Source organism: Passer domesticus, chromosome 2 (genome assembly GCF_036417665.1).
Source record: "Passer domesticus isolate bPasDom1 chromosome 2, bPasDom1.hap1, whole genome shotgun sequence".
Taxonomy (NCBI): domain Eukaryota; kingdom Metazoa; phylum Chordata; class Aves; order Passeriformes; family Passeridae; genus Passer; species Passer domesticus.
In genome coordinates this window covers 123619369-123634971 of record NC_087475.1, presented here as the reverse complement: position 1 = coordinate 123634971, position 15603 = coordinate 123619369, and the positions used below count along the sequence as shown (strand labels likewise).

The following is a 15603-nucleotide window of genomic DNA, read 5'->3' as shown; positions in this document are numbered from 1 at the left end:
CATAAAGTGAGGGTGGCTGTGCCTGGATAATTTATCCTCCCTGGTTTCTAATTGTCAGTATCACACTGTCCTTTCAGCATTTAATGCCTGGTAACCATACAGACTGTATTTCTGTAGGTTATACTGTCCATTGAAGAGGGCTACAGGCTTCCAGCTCCCATGGGCTGCCCAGCTTCTCTTCACCAGCTCATGCTTCACTGCTGGCAGAAGGAGAGGAACCACCGTCCCAAATTCAGTGACATTGTCAGCTTCCTGGACAAGCTGATCCGCAACCCCAGCACCCTTCACACCCTCGTGGAGGATGTACTTGTGTAAGACCCTTTTGTTACATTCTGTTTTTTTCATAACACATAGTGGCTATCATTATTGGTTTAGAGTATTAAGTAAGGGCGGGAGAACCACAAAGTTCTGAGTTCATAAAATCATACAGGTTCAAATGATTTTAAGCCCCTTTTAAGGCTTGCTTTATAGTTAATACACTGTTGTACAAGGTTTTTTTCTCAAGCCATGCAGATTATATTAGGCTTTTTTAGTATTATTTTCATCTGAATTCTGTTTGTGCACTATCTATCCTTAATCTTTCTGAATCTCTTTGTTCTTTTTTGTATGTGTGTGTGTTTTTCTATGTGCTTGTTTTCTCTTTGTAATTTTTTTTCTCCATTCAGCAGCCTGTCTCTCCATCTGACAGTGCTCGAGCAATTTGTGAACTGCCTTGGAGTAATATCCTGCAGCAAGTAGCTGTGTCTTAGCTTGCTAAATCTTTATTTGTCTGCAGCAGAATGGCAGCAGTAACCAAAAAACAGACTATGCTGTTAACCATCCCACAATAAATTCTTGATAGTGTTACCCAGGTTTTGGGTTTTTTTTCATTAATGAGATTTCAGAAATGGATGCAGCCACAGGATAAGCAAGGCTGAGGTGGAAAAATGTGTCAGTATTTGTAGGCTTATTGATCCAAGCTGTCCCTGCATATATCAGCTGAAATCAGCAAAGGTCCCGGTGGCCTCACTCTCTTCAGTCTCTAAGAATCATTTTAAGATAAAGGTGCTTTCATGGAGACCCCATGGGCTTTTAAGGGGTTCTGAAGCCCTGAGTGGGGCTTGCTGAGAACCTTTAAATTTTTTTGACAAGGGCTGAGCAACAATGCAAAATTGCTGTGGGAAAGGCTGAATGGAGAAGTTGGTAGGAAAACCTGGAGTGAGGGCTACAGCCATTTCATCAACTTAGACTAGGGAGACTTGTGGGATTAAATATCCATGCCCTAGAGTTAGTGTCCTCTATGTATGTATGCATATAAATATAAATACAAATATATAAATATATATATATATATATATATAAATATATATATATATATATTTGTATATATATGACTTGCTATTTGTGCTTGGATCACTTGCTTTAGCATCAGAGTGATGTATTTTTATCTCTTTTATTTAAATCATAACTTAGGGTCTAAAAAACTTATGCTTTATTGAACTATGACTTCAACTGCTTGTGAAAGTTTTTTTCCATTCATTTGAGAATGCTTGAGGCAGTTGCTGGGTAACCTTCTATAGAATCATGGAGTAATTCAGATGGGAAGGGACTGTGGTAGGTCTTTAGTTATAGTTTGTACTTAACAGTGTTCTCCTGTCCTTCAGCTTCTCCCTCTATCATTTTGATAATATGAATGAAAATCACTGTATTTACTGTATCTGAGTATGTGTGGGTGAAATTTGGTTCATTAAGATATGAGGCTGTGTTGCTTCCTACATTACACATGAAGTCATGTTCCATCAGTAAATGTTGGCTGGCTTTTGCTGTCTAAATTTTCATTTACAATAAATTGTGTCTTTCTCCTAAAGACTATCATAAAGCTTTTACAAACAGCAGTGTACCTTTTCTGCATTTCGTTCATACAATTTCTCTACACAAAATGCATAAAGCCAGTGGAAGATATGAGCCCTCCCAAATGTGGCACACAACAGAAGACTGGAAATCACTGCCCCAAAATGGCAATCTGTTTTTTGGGTTTTTTTCATCTTTCTGATTCAGTTGTGATAATATTAGGGAAAAGAACTCAAAGAGAAATGTGACTAAATAGCTCCTTCCATTTTATTTGCTACTCTATATAATTCTATGTAAAAGCAAAGATACGACATTTTATTCTTTTGGCTTCTTTTAGGGTGAGTTTTAGCTTTTGAGTACTGTAATCAAAGTGTTCCTGTAGCATAATAGTATCACAATGAGGAGCCATCTGGGGTGGGGTGGTTGTAGGTAAATGTAAAAATCATCTCATGGTGGTTTAATTTTTTTAATTGCGTCTTATTCTGTATTTTCATTGTCCTCTACATTGACTACTGTATAAAGTAATTACTATAATCCTGAACATGTAGATCTGCAAGGAGAAATTCTGGAGAACAAAAAGAAGTGCAGTGGGAGAGGCCTTTTCCTCTGTGTGTTACTGAGCAGCAGTTCTTTAATAAAATGTATTGTTTAAGTAGAGCATCTTGGCAGACAGAAGTGATTTATAAGTTTTAGACAAGAGGTTAAAGAGATCCTCAGTTAAGGTCTGACCTTTACAGCTCAGACTTCTCTCTCATTCCTTCTGCCTTTTAGTAAAAGCTATGCCTACCAAGGTAAATTGGGTGTCATATTTTGTATTGCTTGGTAACCTTTGCATTTTTTTTTGTTCTTTACAGAATGCCAGATTCACCTGGTGAAGTTCCAGAATATCCTTTGTTTGTTTCAGTCAGTGACTGGCTGGATTCCATAAAAATGGGTCAGTATAAAAATAACTTCATGGCAGCAGGTTTCACAACTTTGGACATGGTTTCAAGAATGAATATTGAGTAAGTATATAATCTATTATCCCTACAGTGACTAATTAATCTGAATTTGGATGCTGCGGGCACACAAATATTATGGAGTATGGAACAGTGCTTTTGTTTCCTTTCCTTCCTCAGCTCACAAAACACAAATACAGTTAATTAGCAAAAAACCACAAGAAATGTATGATGGAGAGACCCAGAATTGATAGATCCACTCTGTGACCACACCAAACACAACCAAAGGCCAGGGATGAGCGTGTTTCTTGGGGAATCAGTTTTGATCTAGACCACTGAAATCAAAAATAGTGGCAAAAATATTTTCTTACTTTGCTATGAATATCATCAAGACTTTATCAGTCCTATAATGAAGTTGTTCCAACCACCTCTGACACCACCCTGTGGTTTTTTAAGGCAAACTCTGCATTCAATACAGAAGTGTTTAGGCTATGGATTCATATGGTAGCATGATGATGGGATCCGTTTTGCTCTCTATTCCCTTCCCATGAATTCCCAATCTTTTATTGGATGCTGGGACTGCCTGTATTAACAGTAGCCGTCAGTTAAGACTGAAGAATTTTACATATAAAGTTGGACTGATTTTCTCCCACGTGCATCATTTCATATTCACCTACAATGAATTCCATCTACCACATTATGGGATAGTCACTTAGTTTTGTGAGATCCTTCCCAAACTCTGCACAGCTGCCCCTTTCCCTTCCTACCCTGAATAATTCAGCCTCGCCAGCTGAGTTGTTCACCTCTTGCTCACCTGTTTTCCCAGACCATTTACTGATTTGTTGAACAATAATGTTCAACATTCTCCCAGCAGATTTATATCAATAACTGCATTGTAAAACCTGACCATTTACTGCTAACCTCCTGTATTTAAACAGTTATTTAGTCATACAAAGACCACACTATGGTACATATTATATTATACCCTATATTACACAGAAGTTGCTCCTCATTTTCATTACAAAGCTTTTGGGAGGAATCTTCTCTAAAGCTTTTGGAAATCCAAGTGAGGTGTATCAAATGGATCATCTCCATCCACTGGAAACAAGTAATTTAATAAAACAGAACTTTTATTTGCAAAAGCCATGGTGACCCAAGAAGCTCATTTATCCAAGCATCCAGTAATTTTGTACTTTCCTGTAATTTCTCTTATGCCCTGTAATGATCACAGACTCATGGGTCTGTGGTTCCCCAGATCTTCCCTGGAAACATTTTGTCTGGCACTATGCTCCATACTTCAGGCACCAAGAAATTTTTTAACATGTGGACCACAGCTGGTAACTCCCTCTCTCACAGCCCTGATAGTAAGTCCATTATTTCATCTTCACTTTCTTTTGGAACTTTTGCCTAAATATAATCTTCTCTGCACATGGGTTGTTGCTTGTTTTTCAGTTTTTCCTATAACCTCTCCTGCAGTCACTTCAGAGAGGTACTCTGGCAAGAACCCCAGAAAGGATCTGGCATGGGAGTCATTTCAATTTCTTCCACAGTGAATGTCAACTCAAATGGTTAAGTCTTCCAACAATGGCCAGTCCTTCAGTGCTCTTTTATGCCCAAATCATCGTTAGACTCTACACATTTTATGGCAGGTGTCTTGTACCCAGTGACTTTGCAAAAGATTTATTATCAGGTTTTTTATTTTATTGTTGAGCTTGTTTTTCTGTTTGCTCCTCAAGTTCCTTTTTAGTCTGCCTTACTGTGTGTTTACAGCTAATCTAAGGTTATTATGCTTTCTACTTGCTTTAGATACCATTCAACTTCTTGAAGAATTCCCTCTTTCTTCAAATAATTTGTGTTACACAAGACCTGCTGGATTCTTTTTGTGCTTTATCAGGCCTTCCTTGATAATTGCTAAGCATTGGTCTTGTATTTCTACGACCACTGTCCACTGTAAAGCTTTATTCTTTACACTGACTCCTTTTAGCTTCTCAGATGCTCAGCATTTTTGCTGACCTCAAGTGTTGTCTATCATGCCCCATGAGAATGTTAAACTCAAGCACATAGTAGTTGCAAGCTCTGCAGTGGTTCCTCAGCTGGAGGATACCAATCTGGAGATCAGATGCAGATATCTGGAGCTGCACATCTGAAACTCATGAAAGCCATGCCTTATCCCATGAGCTCCTTCACTGGCTGTATCATCATATAGTTTTTGAGCATAAATAGGCAATATCTGTGTATCCCAGAGTGGGATTTGCATAATTGACAAATCTGGCATATCTGAAGTTTCCTGTCCTCAGCGCCTCTGTGATCTTTCTTAGATCTTGCAGCTGAGGATTTTTATAGAAAAACTAAGTTGGCGGATTGTGCTGAACTCTGGTGGCTGTTGACTTCATTCCTGCCAAAGAGTCAAGCCCTGTGGGTGACAAGAGTTACCCACTCTGGGGTGCAGGGCTAGATGAGATGAAGGGGAACTGGGAGGGAAATCAGGGTCAGTCTGGAAGAGTCACTGCTAATTTAATCTTTCGACCATTTCTCACTACGTCACTGCCATTCCCCAAATCATCAGAAGCACCACCTCTGTTATTTCTGCCTCACAACTGTGATACTGAGTGTGTAAGCCCCAATCCTTTTCAAGTATGAGCGGGAAACAATTGCTACAATCACTTTACTGAAAATGGGCTATTAGAACTCACATCTCTGATTAGTCCTTGAGATTTGGAAAGATTAATTGACCAGTAGTATCACTAATAAGCCCCACTATCACTAATTTATAGCACTAAGCCCCAGTGCTTTAAATACATCTTTTTATTATATTTTTTCTCTTAAATTACTGGTTTTTTCAAAAATTGAAATTGACAGATACAGAAAAATCTAACATTTGCGGCTTTCTTATATGCCGTGGCCAGGAAGGTAAACTGTCCTGGAGAAGAAGTCATCATATAATTATATTCTTTTGTGCACCAGAGGCTTTATTATATTTGCATCCAAGATGAAACTTTTTATCTTGCAGTGACATTAGAAGAATTGGAGTTGCACTCATTGGACACCAGAGACGAATAGTCAGCAGTTTACAGACTTTGCGGTTGCACATGATGCACATACAGGAGAAAGGATTTCATGTATGAAAGTAATAGAAGCAACTGTGTTTTGTGCCTCAGCATTTCTAAAATGGAAAAATATTCTCATTCTTCCCTCCTGCTCTTCCCAACTTCAAGAACTGCAGTCTCCAGTTCAGACTATACAAGTACTTCTATGTTAATGCTTCCAAACCGGAATTTTTAATCACACTGCACAGCTCCTCCACCAGTTCTCTGCCGATAAAATCCTGGCCTACTGCAAGACTCTTGCTACACATTGATGAATAACTCAGCATGGATGTGTAACTTTGTATAACAGTATTTGGGAAACTTTCATGGACTTACTTGAAAGTAGTAATCTATTTGGCCTGGTGTGGCTTCTTTATCGATGTATTTAGAATTTGCTGGTAGATCAAAAAGTATTTGACTTCTTTCATGTTCTGTGACCATGTAACTTCCAACACCAAATGTGCAATCAAAAAGAAGTTTAACATAAATATTTATTTTATCTCTTAATTAAATCCAAAAGTATGTGTCCTATCATTACATTACTTTCTAATAGTTTGAATGCTGGTAAGCTGGTGCCTCAAAACATTAGTATTGTTTGCAGAAATGACTGATGATTTTATGTAGTGAGTTTTCATTGTGTGAATAATTGGAAGCATAGTGAGAGTAATGTTTGAAATCTTAAGGAAGGTTCTTGATTTTCAATTACTTTAGCACTCGACACTTTTTATGCTTTAAATTTCAGATGAGGTTGGAAAATTTGTTTATCCTTGGGATTCCTCATCACCCTACAACCCTTTTTTCTTTTAATGTAATACTCAGCATTTGCTTCTACTACTGGAAAACTGGTTGTAGTGTTTCCATGACCACATGTAAAACACGGTTGTCAGCTCTGTTGCAGACACACAGATTTCAGAAGAGCTTTCTGTTTCAAACATGCAGGTCTCTGCTGTTGGATAGGCAATCATCTCCAGCAGCAGCAGAGCTCAGAGGCCAGCCATGGGTGGGGTGATGGGATCATTCCCATGGGAACAGGCCAGCCATATCCTCTTCCAGCCAAGGACAGCGGTACAGCCGCACTGCTGCTGGAAGTTACAGGCTGCAGGATGCAGTGACCTTGCACAAAGGCAGAAAAGGAGATGCAGGACAGCAGTGTGGTAACATGTTGCCTTGAGCCTACTTCTAACTGCTTTTAGAAGTTAAAAAAGCAAACTCTGCTGAAATGGAGCTCAGGTCATTGCAGGCCAGATCTTCATTTAGTACAGATCTCTAAAGGACGTCCGAGGTATTACCTTTAGAACCCTTCAATAGCCATATTTACATGCAAGAAAACGTCAGCAAAGGCCTAACATAATATTTGTACCTCTCTAAGACTTCCAGCTTCCATGTTTTGTTCAGACAACTGACACAGACTGTGCTGGGCTACATTTCCAAACTTTTGCATGGGATATGCACTCCTGGGAGCAGGGCAGGACCGCATGGCCGTGCTGTGGGAACCCCACGCAGATCTGCAATGCATGTCACATGTAACCCTGTGCAGATGCTTCTCTTCATTCCTGTGTCCTTTGGAGGGTAGTTTTGAGTTCGTGGCATTCCAATGTACTCAAGCATTGCAGCTCTTCTGTTAAAACGTGCGTTTGGGTAATTAGTATAATCTATGTGTATATCAAAAGGAACTAACTACTTTGTGTAATCATAATGGTATTTACTGCTTCATTTACAGCTTGTAAATCACAAGGTATTTCCTAAGTCTTGGAAAAGGCTGCCATTGTATATCAGTGACAAAGAATGAAAATCAGAAAGCAACTCAGAAAAATTATGCTTCCAACCAGATCACAGAGTAAGACACACGAGGCCTGATTCCCTGTTGTCAATTTATGTTTTAATAATTGCATTAATTTAGGTGAGGTAGCAGTAATGCACTAAGTAAATTTTTCTTTCTTTCTTTCATTAAAAAAAAGGACAGCTGTAACTGAGGAAAGAGTTTTCTGAAGACCAGGAGTCACTGGTGTTCTACAATGCCAATTTGATGAGCTTGTTTAAAGAAGGGCAGCTTCAATCCTATTGTAGCTCCAAAGGTAATTTTGTCAGCAGGAGTATTCCCACTGAAGTCATCAGTCCAGCACAAGCATGTGAGTTTTGCAGGATCACAGCCCTTCAGTGGGGAAAAAACCATTTGTTCTTTTCTGTGACTGTCACTTGAAAAATTCTGCCTGAATTCCACATCTGAATAATTTTTTGGTAGAGGTGCTCTTACAGAAAGAAAACCATATTTACCTGAAACCTTTTGAAAAATACTGACACACCACAGAGTAATTTAAAAGTGGATTTTGCTTCATCATTTTATCATCCATTTTGCCTTTCATTGCTTCCATGGCCAACAATGGGACATCTGTGGAATGAGCCTTTCTCACAACTAAATCCATTACTGAGGAGGTATGAGTCTGATATTTGTTAATGAAGTTTCAAAATCATTCATAGCTGACCCAAACCATGTATGTGCACTTTTAGATTGTCTTTTGCCAACTTTTTCATTCCTGGTAGTGAGGATGCAGAATTGACATACTTACATGCACACAACCTGGATATAGTTAATGAAAATTAATTTCTAGATTTATCACACTACTGAAAATATTTTTCAATAGAAAAAAGGTATAACAAAAGGAAAACATTTATTAATCAGATATATTTTTTATATAAACAAGAGTTTGGGTAACCAGAAAGGAAAGAACAAGGGATTCTTTGAGCGAGCACATTTGTTAATAACTTTGTAAATCCAGGATTTTGTGGCTTTATACAGCTTGTTTTTCTGTTGTTGCTGTTGTGGTGCAATATGACACTTTTTAATAGTTATCTTGATGAAATTTACATTTTCCCCATTTTTGGAAATGTTTTATTTGCTCTTGTGCTGATTTCTAGTTTATTCTTCCTTTACTTTAGGGATTTTTTCATATTTCTTTTATTTAAAAACAAAACAAAAAACAACCCTAATAGGTGTTATTTTTCAAACATGAGCTTAGTTCTGTACAGGCCACAAATGTATATATATGTGAAATTAGAGTAACTTCCTTTGTTATAGGAAATTCTTTCTTCAGGAGCAAATTAACTCTAATTATCCTCCATACTGCAGTGTGCAGCTGGAGTTTAAATTTGATAAATTAAAGCAAATTTAATAGGCTGGTTTTGAGAATCTGGCCCACATTACAGAGTGCTTTATGACTAAAAGTACCCATTGAAAGTTCACAAAATAAAGTGTCCGATATGCAAGCAACAAAAAAAAGCTGCTATAATGTGGATGTGTATAAAGAAGTAATTCTTACCTTTTTCTCTGTATTCAGTGAAAGCTCATCCATTCAGATATCTGTGCTTGGTCAGATGAATTTCATGCCTTAATTGTGTCCAGTGGTTTTGCTGAACCTGTGAAACAGAGAGGGGTCTTCTTCATGATGTTCATGGTGTTAAAACTGAACAAGGCACAGTGGAAGGTTTAGTAGAATTTACTCATGAGGTGTTTGCACATTGGAATTACTGAGAAACAATGGGAAGCCATGAGGCAAAAGGAAGAGAATTGAAATGTGTCATTTAAATTTTTCTTGAACAAAATTTACCTTTTTTGATTCCTGTGAACTTAAATCCAAATCTATCCAATGAAAGCTTAGAAACATGCCATGCTTTAGGACATCAGACAGCATAAAGCAGTCCTTTACTTGCAAATATTGCACTCAACAATAAAATAAATTAGTTAGTAAATGAGTCAAATAAATTCTGTGTCCAATATTCTATTAGGTATTACTTGGATTATTCTGACACAGAACTCACAGACTGCAGTACTTTGATTTTTACATCACTTAAGCCTGACAATCCATTTGCCATTTTTAATGAGCCTAACACAGGGCTTCATTAATTTCTTTTTCAATGCAGATTCCTACAGGATTTAAAGATGGGTCATAAGTAACAAAGAGACCCCTTTTATCCAGAATCAGCTGAGATTTACCATGAGGAATAGCTGGGACTGTGGAGGTGCCTAGTGAGACTGCATTACCCACAGCAATTTCCGTGTCAGGATGACCCCATGGGACCACATCAGCCACCAAGGTAAAGCAGCACAGAACATTCTTGACCTTATACTGAAGAGCAGTTCCTGATTTCCAGCTGACCCTGTTGTGAACTGCAGCAGTTATTGAACTGTTTTACCTCAGCTGATGGAATGGTTCTGTGGGACACATTCTGGCAGCTCAGAATTCTTTTACAAACACAGGGCACCTGTAACTACCCTGTCATGGGATCACTCTGTCTTGGAATATTCCTTCAAAGCATGAAAAGCAGGACTTGCCTCTAATCTAGTCCAACATTTTTTCAGTTAAAATCATAATAAAAAGTCTGTCTTCCATTGCATCTTCCAGGAAAAGTACTAAAAATAGAGACACTTGTGGCATTTGCACATGGTTGAAGAACTCTGTATTCCATTAAACAGTTTTCTTCCAGAATACCCTGTTCACCAATTGTAATGTATCTTTCCTGAATAAATGGCAAAGATAATTTCTTTTTTATAATAGTACTATAATTATTTTTTGAGAGCGAGGGAAAGATGTGTTGGGCTGGGCTCTTAGCAGGACAACAATCTTGGAATCTCCTGGGGAGACAAATGAATCAGCTCTGAAAAGGAAAAAAAAAAAGCTCCCTAAAACCTACAAGAAGGTAAAAAAGGCAGAACTGTCCATACTATGCCAAGGAGCTCTAACAAAAACCCCAGAGTTGCATAATACAGTGCCAAGTACTTACAGCTGGCAAGATTTTCCACCATCACATTCTATGTTTAGTAGTGCACACTGCCCATCCATGAGTGTTGTATGTAATTCCTCATATCATGGACCAGGATATGGTGAACATGTTATGGTTATAAAATATTTGTCTATATGTACATAAAGAATTGTAAATAGAATGTATATCATAATACCAGATTTTTCAAACCTACAGAATTAATTACCTATTACTAACAGCACTAATGGGGTTTATTTGCTTTGAAAAATTTTCGTGGCATGCACTGTGCATGTGTAGTTCTTCCCAAAATTCCTTGGCTTGTTAGCTGGAAATGGACAGCCTCTCTTTTCCTCCACTGGTAGAAAAAGCATTTTCAAACTGGCTCAGAGAAAGCTGCCTGCTCACCATTCTGCTGCCACCTCAGCCAACCCCTTCCTGCTGATTCTCTTCCACTCAGCTAATTACTGTAGAAATTAGTGATCCCAAAGAGCAAACAAGGTGCCCAACAGAACTAGCAAGATGGAGTCCATGCTATAAAGAGTTTTCAGTTCCTCTGCTGAAATCACCAAAGATGTTTAGAGAGTATATAAATTATTTTCTTTTAAATGACATTTATGGACACCTAGGAGGTTAAAATGAGGGAAATTTTCAAGGGCATATGAGTAGGGATATGCCAACATATAGCATAAAAAGATACACTAACTTCTAGAAGGGAAAAACAACAATGGTTGATGAAAAATCTTAAGGTTAAAAATGGATTAAAGTATATTTCATATTTTATATGTGAAATAAGGTAACACCAGTTCAGTGGAATCTATTTGTGTGCATATTTCTTTAAATATCTGGCATGAGTATATCTTACTTTCCTTTCCTGCAAGAGATTTCTTAAGTACCTATCTCTTCCAGAAAGGTTTAGCATATTATCTGATCTTTTCATACCAGAATAATTAAACTGGAATAAAAAATGCAAGTTCTGACAGTGAAGATATGGGGAGAACAATAGAATTAAAAAGATCAGTCTCAAAAGTAATTTAAAGCTTTCACATCTGTTCTACTTTGTTCCTGTCCAAAATTTTTACCTGCATCTATCTGAGAACTTTGACTCCTTCTGCATACATCTCAGTGCCACCTCAGAAACTCCTGAATCTGTAAACAGTTCTGAGTTTGTGAAGCTTAATTCATATAAAAAGGCTGATTTGAAATGGGACTTTATACAAGGCTAGAGTTAGGTGCAATCAAAAATCAAAATCCCTATAAAATATCTGTAAGACACCATGAGATAAGATGTTTTGCCTTATTATACTAACACTTCTTCATTTCTGACAATTCAGTGAAGAACTGGTCAGCAGCAGCCAAAACCCTGAGACTGAAAATCCACAAATTAAAGAGAAATCCAGGTCCCTGCATTCTGAACTATGGGATATCAAAGGACTCCAGAGAAAGTAACCTTGAATCTAGAATCTGGAAAATCAGGTTTGGGAGAAATTTGCTTTGGAACCTAAATACTCCTTTCTGGTTGTGGATGATGGAAAAGTGCCCAGTGAAACAGTCTAGGGACTGTTTGCATAATATCATCACCACGTAATGTTCTGAGTGATAAAAAGGAAAAAAAATCTATTTTCTAACCTTTCAGGTTCTAGCCCAGGACAAAAAAAAACCACAGGTACAGTTGTCATAATTGATATTGGAAAGTCCAGCAGACAGAATTCTGAATGACTAATTGTTCTTATAGCTACATACTGACTTTCTTGAGAGGAGCCTAAATAAATAATAAAACATAGAAATATCCAGTTAATATTGGTTTAGAAACTGAGTTTTCAGTTTTCTCTCATTTAGACTGTTTTTTAACTGAAAATTATGAATAGGAGAAATGAAAAGCAAAATAGATTATTTTTTTCCTGTAAGAAGCTGGGTGCTCTGAGCTGTATAACTTACTATCGCAGTCCCTTTGTGTAAAATAGGATTAGCTGAAAAAGACAATGTGCAGCCAATGTTCCAAATCTGTAGATTATTTGTCACTAATTGTCAATTTGGGAAGTTCCATTTTTGTCTTGGGGGAGTTCTGCTCTACCACACCCGGTATTTCCAAATCCTGCTGAATGATTTTAATGAACGATTAATTCCTGGGAGAGCGATGTGACTGTGAGGAATTAAAAGTTTCTGTGTTAATAGGCAATAGTGTTGCTGTGATCTAAAATAATGAGTTTGTTACTGACTTCCATGGCAGTGGGAAAAGCCCAATGTCCGTATTTTCTGTAGGCAGGCTCCAGCTTTGCAAACAGACTCTCCTTTCCTGCACCCCACTACTGTCATGGTTAACTTCTTGTCAGAGAACCAGCATTTTTTGGGACACAAGCTGTCTTGGTGTTCAAATAGACTGCTAAAATTCTTTGCTGGTTTTAATTGTTCTGTTGAAGCATTTAAGGTCGAGATGTAGGTTGGTCCCTCAGGGCATGATCCAAAGTCAGCTGTATCCATAGGAAAAGGTCAAGTGAGTGAAACAGGTTTTGAATCAAAGGTTTCTACAGATTTTCCTGGAATAGATGGCCTCATTTAATGGGGAGAAGAGAGTGCACTGAGCCTAAAAGACAAGGCTGCTACCTCAGGGATGTGATCAAGTAAGCTGTGGCTACCTTCATCATGGAAAAGGTAAAATGCAAGGTATAAAAGTTGGGTGCTGCAGTGTTTGCTGTTTTCTCTGGCATGGATGGTCAACTCTGACTTTGGAATTAGTTACCTAAATGACCTACACATCTAGTAAGGCATCTAGCAAAAATTGTCTGGCTTTGTGGGGCTTTTTTCCCCAGATAATTTCCCAAACTTCTGGATTTAAATTCAGGAGGAAACCACCAGCCCCATCAAACAAACAGGACTTCCAAAACAAATAGGACTTTTCCATCTTTCTTCTTTCCTAAACATAAATCAGGATGCAATATGATCTCCCTTTCATAATACAAGTTCTGACTGATGATTTGCCTCTTTGAACAAGCTGCTTCATACTCCTGGTGCACTGCAGTCTTAAGTTTTCAGATTTGCCAGTTAATGAATGGCACAATAGCAAATAAAATAACAAATGCCATCTTAGTGGTTCCATTTATTGGGTTATTTCATTAATTCTCTATCTGAAGAAAACCATCCCACTCCAAGGTTCCTAATAAGGGAACCTGTGAGCATTTTACAGCTTAATGACCATGATTCCCTATCTGCCTCTCCCCAAGAAACACTGAGCTTTGAATTGGCAACGTAGTTTTTTTTCTGCCATTTCTTCTGCAGCAATTTCTTCTCCCAACTCTTCTAAGTAAGGTTAAGAGGTCTATTTCACACTACAAGTGGGAAAAGTTGTTTCTTTGTTAACTCTGGTGACGGGATTCAGTGTTTGTTGCTCTACCCAGAGCCTTCCCTCTGCTTGAGGCCAATATCAACATTCTCTGGTGCTATCAGTTACATCACACACAGCGCTGCCGTGACTGAAAACCCAGAGGCACAAAAAGGGCTCGTTCTTCTCTGGTGTGGCATAAATCCTACTGACTTCGGGAACTTCTCTGCACTTCTCAGGATTGCACCTGCAGTTTAGCAAGAGAAAAAAAAATCTTTAAAAGATCATGTGAAACCCTGTTTACTGAAAGGCAATAGTTTATTTTCTAGCAAAGCAACATTCATTGATCTAGCTGAAATTAACAGTCTTAATTTTGTCATCTCTTTAAAAAAAAAAAAAAACCACTTTGACTTTCAGGAAAAAAAATACAAAAATAATATTTTGCTACCTTCCAAACATTACTTTGATTTACTTTTGGAAGATAATGTGGTTGGTATGTTTTCTCAGGATAGCCTCTATCTATTTCTGTGTGTTGGTTTTAAATGTATCTGAATTAAAAGGGGTTTTAATCTCTGTCTCTTCTGTGAAATTAGATTGTACAAAACTAAATATGACTGCTCTTCATAGTTTGCTGTTCTAGCATAGCCATAAAATGTATCAATGTATGTGTATATATGAATAAATATTTGATGACAGACACTTTAGATTATATATTTAAGCAGCCATGTCAAAACTTCAGAGGTAGATGGCTTCAAAAGCAATGGTATAGTCATAACACTTGCAAATTATTTTACAAAATCAAACCATGCCCTCAGCACAGATCTTGTATCCTTACCAGTAGTCTGAAACCCACCTTTTCTTTAAAGACCCCTGCTAAGGTTTGTTTTGCCATTGCTTCTTTAACCAGGACATATTTGAATAATGACAACTACCGTGTCTCCTGGGACGTGAACATTGCTTCCCCCTGGGACTGCCTCACTCCCCAAAATTAGTTTTCTTCACCTAATACATCTCCCATACACGTCCCACTGCATTTCCTTTTTGCCTGTTTGTAACGGTACTGCAGGAATATCCATGGAATAAAAAGCTTACCCTACTGATTTGCAGTCCCGAGGGGAATTTACATTGGGCGTGAAGTTGTTATTATTTACTGGAAAGTGGTGTTATCTTCTTTTCATTATTATTACGATTCTATTCCTATGATACTATGATGTTTCATGTAAATTTTCATGTGCTGGCATGCCTACAAGTTAATAGTGTAATAGAATGCTCAGCTCTCAGCATTAGAGTGTTTTTAAGGTGAATTGCATCACATATGCCATCTCTTTGCAGAAAGAATATGGGGTTTGGCACAACTACCTGCTGAGCAACATAATGAGATTTTTGTACAAGGTACAAGTTATTGATTATTATTGTATTTTATTTTTCTATGATTTCCTAAGAGGCATTATCAGGTCTTACAGATGGGGTAAGCCTGTTTATTAAGATATTTATTAGCAAATAAAAGTTACAGTACTGGTGGTTATTTTTGAGTTAATGGTGTTTGTTTGGCCTTAAGTTACTGATATGATCCACAGTGAAGCCATACATGATCATGCAAAAAAAATCCCAACTGCTTAACACAGGGTGGTGTACTAATAAAGATGGACTGGCAATACACTCCAACACTTGAGAT

At 37.7% G+C, this 15603-nt stretch overlaps 1 protein-coding gene across 12 annotated transcripts in view; it reads left to right on the top strand.

Annotated features, from left to right (window-relative positions):
* The window catches only part of EPHA6 (EPH receptor A6), a 372934-nt gene extending 357481 nt beyond the window's left edge, over nt 1-15453 (top strand). For 6 of the 12 annotated variants that reach the window (XM_064411103.1, XM_064411101.1, XM_064411107.1 and 3 more), the window contains 3 exons: nt 118-311; nt 2685-2834; nt 5779-15453. In XM_064411103.1, the coding sequence (XP_064267173.1) occupies nt 118-311; nt 2685-2834; nt 5779-5893 (459 nt within the window). In that variant the 3' untranslated portion in view covers nt 5894-15453. The remainder of the gene's footprint in view (nt 1-117; nt 312-2684; nt 2835-5778) is intronic. The other 6 variants (XR_010357084.1, XR_010357085.1, XR_010357081.1 and 3 more) reach the window with 6 other exon arrangements.
* The last annotated feature ends 150 nt before the right edge of the window (nt 15454-15603 follow it).